This window comes from Lycium barbarum, chromosome 3 (genome assembly GCF_019175385.1).
Source record: "Lycium barbarum isolate Lr01 chromosome 3, ASM1917538v2, whole genome shotgun sequence".
In the NCBI taxonomy this organism is placed as follows: domain Eukaryota; kingdom Viridiplantae; phylum Streptophyta; class Magnoliopsida; order Solanales; family Solanaceae; genus Lycium; species Lycium barbarum.
In genome coordinates this window covers 116,738,104-116,743,876 of record NC_083339.1, presented here as the reverse complement: position 1 = coordinate 116,743,876, position 5,773 = coordinate 116,738,104, and the positions used below count along the sequence as shown (strand labels likewise).

General features: G+C 36.0%; 1 protein-coding gene across 1 annotated transcript; it reads left to right on the top strand.

Moving 5' to 3' along the window:
- The first annotated feature begins 1,782 nt into the window (after window positions 1-1,782).
- Window positions 1,783-4,922, top strand: LOC132631173 (GTP-binding protein YPTM2-like). The gene is made up of 2 exons (XM_060346768.1): window positions 1,783-1,787; window positions 4,553-4,922. Exons 1-2 carry the CDS (start codon window positions 1,783-1,785, stop codon window positions 4,920-4,922), a joined length of 375 nt encoding a protein of 124 aa, XP_060202751.1.
- The last annotated feature ends 851 nt before the right edge of the window (window positions 4,923-5,773 follow it).

Genomic DNA, 5,773 nt, shown 5'->3' with positions numbered 1-5,773 from the left:
TACAAAATGATTTCTGAACATCTGAGAATCTGATTCTGATAATAATCTCTCGTGCCTTCCCAACTAGGATATAGGCGCGTACTATGCATACTATCTGGATACTCTGATTTTGACTCGCCGTTTGGCACCCTTCAGTTTGATTGAGTCTGTATGTAAGTAGTTTCTCATTTATCGGTTCGTGTCTGTCTCAATGCATTCCTTCACTGTGTCCCGGGCCAGGTTCTGTTATCGTGCATATTTCCCTGCATTGTTCACCGCGTCCCTCGGCGTGCGGGCCGGGATCTGTATGTCTGTATGATATTATGATCTGTGTATGGGGATGGCGGCCAGGATGACATATGATCTGATCTGATTCTGTCTGTCCACCGCGTCCCCTACTAAGAGGGCCGGGTTCTGTTACCCCGCCCCCAGACAGGGCCGGGATCTGTATGAATGTATGCGTGTGCCATCTGTATTTATTTAAGCACATGCCTCTGTATGATTCTGTATGACTCTGTACTACTCTGCATGCATAATTCTGTCCGACATACTTCTGTCTGTCCGTCTGAATTACAACTATGTCTGTATGTCCGTATGGATTCTGATTCTGTATGTCCGTATGGATTCTGATTCTGTAGGTCCGTATGGCTTCTGATTCTGTATGTCCGTAGGGATTCTGATTCTGTATGTCCGTATGGATTTTTATTCGGTACGCCCGTATGGACTCCGATTATGTACGTCTGTATGGATACTGATTCTGCTCGTCTGTCCGTATTATGATTCCGTCTGTCTGTCCGAACCATGATTCTGTTTATCTGTTTGAACCACGACTCTGTATGTCTGTCTGGATCATGACTCTGTCCGTCCGTCTGATTTATGGTTCTGTCCGTTATATTTCTGTGACTCCGGTTCGGACTATGTTTATATCTGCTATGTTTCTACTTTACATACTCGGTACATTTTTCGTACTGACCCCCGCTATTCGGGGACTGCGCTACATGCCCGCAGGTACAGACGCACCAGGTGATACGCCGCCATCGTAGGTTTCTGACTCTGCTGTTTGAAGAGCTCCTTCGATCCGGAGCATATACTTTTGGTATATATCTTCTGTTCTTCCGTATGTTCTGTATGTATGAAAATTCTGGGTACGGCGGGGCCCTGTCCCGTCATATGATTCTGTATGTCTGTAGAGGCCTGTAGATAGATGTGTGGGTTACGGATTTCGTCGGTATGTTAGCCTTATCGGCTTATATGTAAATGTCTGTATGTTCAGGTATGTATGTATATATATGTATGTTTGCGCGCGTGCCGTATTTGTATCGACCTACTTCTGTAACTTCTGTAAAAAAAAAAAAAAAAATCTGTATGATTCGAAAGTCGGTCGGGTAAGTATGTACGGGTACCCAGTTAGGGTACCAGTCGCGGCCCACGGGGTTGGGTCGTGACAAGTATCTCGAGCTTTTCCCACAAGCTTTTAGCATTTGTCTCATTCACACTATGATTTCGAACATTATCTTCAACCCATTGCCTAATATAGCCACAAACCTGTAAGTGCTCAAATTCCCAATCCTCATCTTTAATAGACTCGGGTTTCTTAGAAGCAAACACAGGTAAATGCAATTTGTTGACAAATAGAAGGTCTTTCATCTTGCTTTTCCAAATATGGTAATTACTGCCATTTAAACAAACCATCTTGCTCATATTTGCCTCCATCATTCAAATAGACGATCAACACAACCAAATACAACCACAAACTCTGATACCACTTTGTTGGGAAGAAACAAGCAATAATCAAATTGCACGATGAGGTAACAGCAGAAGAAATACCCAAGTCGAAACTTCCCACACTATTTGAACCAAGAGAAGACAATAAACACTAGCACAAACGGAAATCCAAGCAGCAGTTATACCAACAATAAAATAGCAAAGCAAGCAAAAATAAATCGAATGGAAGAGACACCAAATTTACGTGGTAAAACCCCTTCAAGGTGAAGAGCGAAAACATCCACGGGACCTCCGGCCCACAAAAGCTCCACTATAATCAACAAGAGTTACAACAATGTTCTCCAAATGGCTACAACAACAAAGCCAAGCACGGAACAACAATATATAAAAGATAGCACCAAAACTAGTGATGAAAGGAGAGAAATCACCCCCAAAAACGAGCTACTGTTCATACTCGAAAACTGGAGATACATAACACAAAATCCGACCTCCACCGTTGAAACTGAAGAACCGGATGTTGAGAATCCCCAGTTCAAATTTCAGCACAATTCAACGGTTACCGAATCGGGAAACGCAATTTAAAGTGGACTGCTGTGGCAGAAAATTTCTGGACGAAAATCTGCTTTCTCTCTTACGTTTTTCTCTCTATATGGCTGCTATAAATTTACTCTTGTTTTGTCAAAATAAGACCAAAATTAATCCTATATATAGAACAAATTTTGGGTAAAATTGGTCTGATCCAAATTGAATTGAATTTTATTAATCCAATTTCGTATAGAAAGGGAAAATCCGAAAACTCAAAAACCTAACACGAAGACGTATGTAATTTGATAACCATTTTTTTAATGCTACGGGATAATAATGTAATATATCATTGTCTTGTAAGTAAGTTGAAGATAAAGCAGTTGTTTTACTTAATTAACAACTGGTAATAACAACAGCAAGAAGATTAGACTTTCTTTCTTTTGTACACGGCATCCCATAATAGCGTCGTGCTGTTGGACCACATTTAGTCATCAATCAACTTTATATTACATTTATATACGTTTTTTTTAAGAATAAGGTAATGGAAAAGGACAAGAAATAAACGTATTTCCAAGCCTTTTTACTGAACAAATCAAATTAGAAAAACTTATTTCCTTTTTTCTTTTTAAGCTTTGATATACGGTGTAGACCTTTGATTCCCCACCACTATATCAAAGGGACATTGTATATACTAATGAATGGTGGTGCCATCTAGTCTAGAAAGATAGAGAAATCCCTTCTCACAATGCAATATTGGAGGGGATTTAACTTTTTGTTTCGTCAATTTCAAAAAACGTTACCTAATTTTGTGTTGTCAATTTCAAAAAAAAAAAGACAACCTACATTCCATGTTTATAGTAATTTAATGAATAAATAGATAATTATATATATGAGTCTTTTATATAAGCAGTTACTACTAAATAGAGTTTAGTGATTTGCATTTTCTACTCAATTATAAAATTAATCGTGATAATTTAGTTCAAGTATAATCATCGAATGTGTGTAGTCTTTAGTGACGATTCATGTTTAAGCGAAAGTAGATTTTTTTTGTTGGAATTTTATTTAAATATAAATTAAAATTAAAGTGTTTTGTTTTTAAAAAAGTGTCTTTTAAATGAAAGGGTGTGTTCTTTCATTATTGGGTTACCACTAATTTCATTTAAAGCCAACTACTTTTAATCCGTGAACTTTATCTTTCATCACAAAGAAAACTTTTTTCTTCTACAAAAAATCTTGCACTTGAAAACCATAAAATTTCTTGCTTTCCTAAGACGATTTTTTTCACTGTTTGCTTAGCACAGATATCCAAAAGGCTTGTCATATTCATTAAAACTATATGCGTACAATTCCATAGCAATCTCACGAAGGATAAGGAAATATTATTTTTAAGAAAGCGTTTCGCACGTGTTTCAAGCCTCCAATTTTATGTTCGTTATTTATATTGTCAAATATTCCTTTTTGTGTTTTTCGTCATATATTTTATGTTCTCGGATAATATTTTTCAATATTTTATTCTCTAATTATCTTTGAATGCAGGTCACTAATGCAAAAGTTGAAAGCCATCAAGCACACATACATGGAGCACTAAGGAGGGAGCAATTTTTTTTTTTTTTTTTTGTTGATAAAATTAAAATTTTGGTAGTTCCTTCAATATTTGCAACTGATGTTGTTTGGCAAGACATTCTAGGAACTATTTGCACTAGGACTATTTCAGCGTGTAACAGTTATTAATTGGTAGACGACACCGAACTACCAGGGGCTCAAATGGCCACCAACTAGAGGTGTTCATGGTCCGGTTTGACTCGGTTTTTGGCTAAAACCAAACCAAACCAATCAAGGCGGTTTTTTTTAATATTCAGACCAAACCAAACCATTATAGTATAAATTCTATCGGTTTCGGTTTTATCGGTTTTGTCGGTTTTATCGGTTTGGTTTGGTTTTTCCGGATTGTAATAATATATTTTATAATGCAAAAAAATTGACAAACTTATTTACAAACTTGCACTTTTGAGTAGTTGTAGTTTCCATCTGAAAAAAAGTATCCAAAAATCTAAATAAATAGAGAAATTCAAAATCATTAGATAAAAACTAAATCAACAGAAAAAATCTAAATCAGTGGAGAAAATCTAAAATAACAGAGAAATAAAATAAAAAACACATACAAGATGAAAGACTAGAGAAGCAATTCATTCAAGTAAAACTTCAAAGACACAAAAATAATTACACAAACAAAGAGTAAGGAACATACAAAAAGTAACCAAAAAATAAAAGGGAAGAAAAAGTTACAGACTTACAGGGATTAAAGCTTCTTGTACTATCGCAGTGCACATGGAATAATTGTATTTTATGATGTAACCGACCAAGAGAGCTTCAACAATGTCAAGCAATGGTTGAGTGAAATAGACCGATATGCAAGTGATAATGTGAACAAACTTCTTATTGGAAATAAGTGTGATCTCACAGCACAGACGGTAGTTTCCACAGAGACAACTCAGGCTTTTGCTGATGAAATTGGCATACCTTTCATGGAAACAAGTGCAAAAAGTGTCACTAATGTAGAACATGCTTTCATGGCTATGGCTGCTTCAATCAAGAACAGAATGGCAAGCCAACCGGCAAGAGCGGTTGCTGTTCATCTTGAAAGGACGAAGCTCTGTTGCCTTGATGATGATTCTGATGTGGAGCTGTGGTGAAGCTGGCACGCAACAACACAAAGTACCACTTAACAAGCCTAGCCACAATAGACAAGAATGGACATCAAAAGATAGTGCATGGTGCACTCACAAAACATAACTTCTTTTTAGAATATTTAGCATGTATTTGTATTAAAAAAAAAAAAAAGATTACCAAAAAGTAGAATAAAAAAATTCAGGAGAGAAACCTCTTAACAGACAAATGTAATCATGGAGAGTTTATTTATGTTAACTATTCAGTAAGAGATTTATATTTTACTTTAACTGTAAATGGGCTTGGAGAACATGGGCTAGACTTTTCTCTTGGAATGGTCCTAAATTATGAAGAAGTTAAAAAATAGATAAAGTTTAACTAACATATATAAATATATATAATATTTTAAATATGTACATATTTATCGGTTCGGTTCGGTTTAGTTCAGTTTGTTTTATGAGTAACACCAAACCAAACCAAATGTTATCGGTTTTTAAAAATCTAAAACCAAACCAAACCAAACTGAGCCGGTTTTCGATTTATTAAATCGGTTTGACTTGGTTTATCGGTTCGGATCGGTTTTTCGGTCTCGTTTGAACACCCCTACCACCAACAAAGCTTTGTCAACATTATGTAACGTTTCATCTGTTAACAAAAAAAAAAAAGGAGTTTTATTCTCCACTTGGCCACTTCAGAAAGTCCATGTTTACAAAGAGTAAAAGTTAAGAACACTATAGAATAGTAATTTCGTCTTTTCCTCTAGGAAGACCAATTATCAATTTTATTCCATGGATGCGGATCTTCATTTTGGAGTTAAATGGGAATTTAAATTTAATCAACAACTGAATAATAGTGACGATACAATCTCTCCATTTCA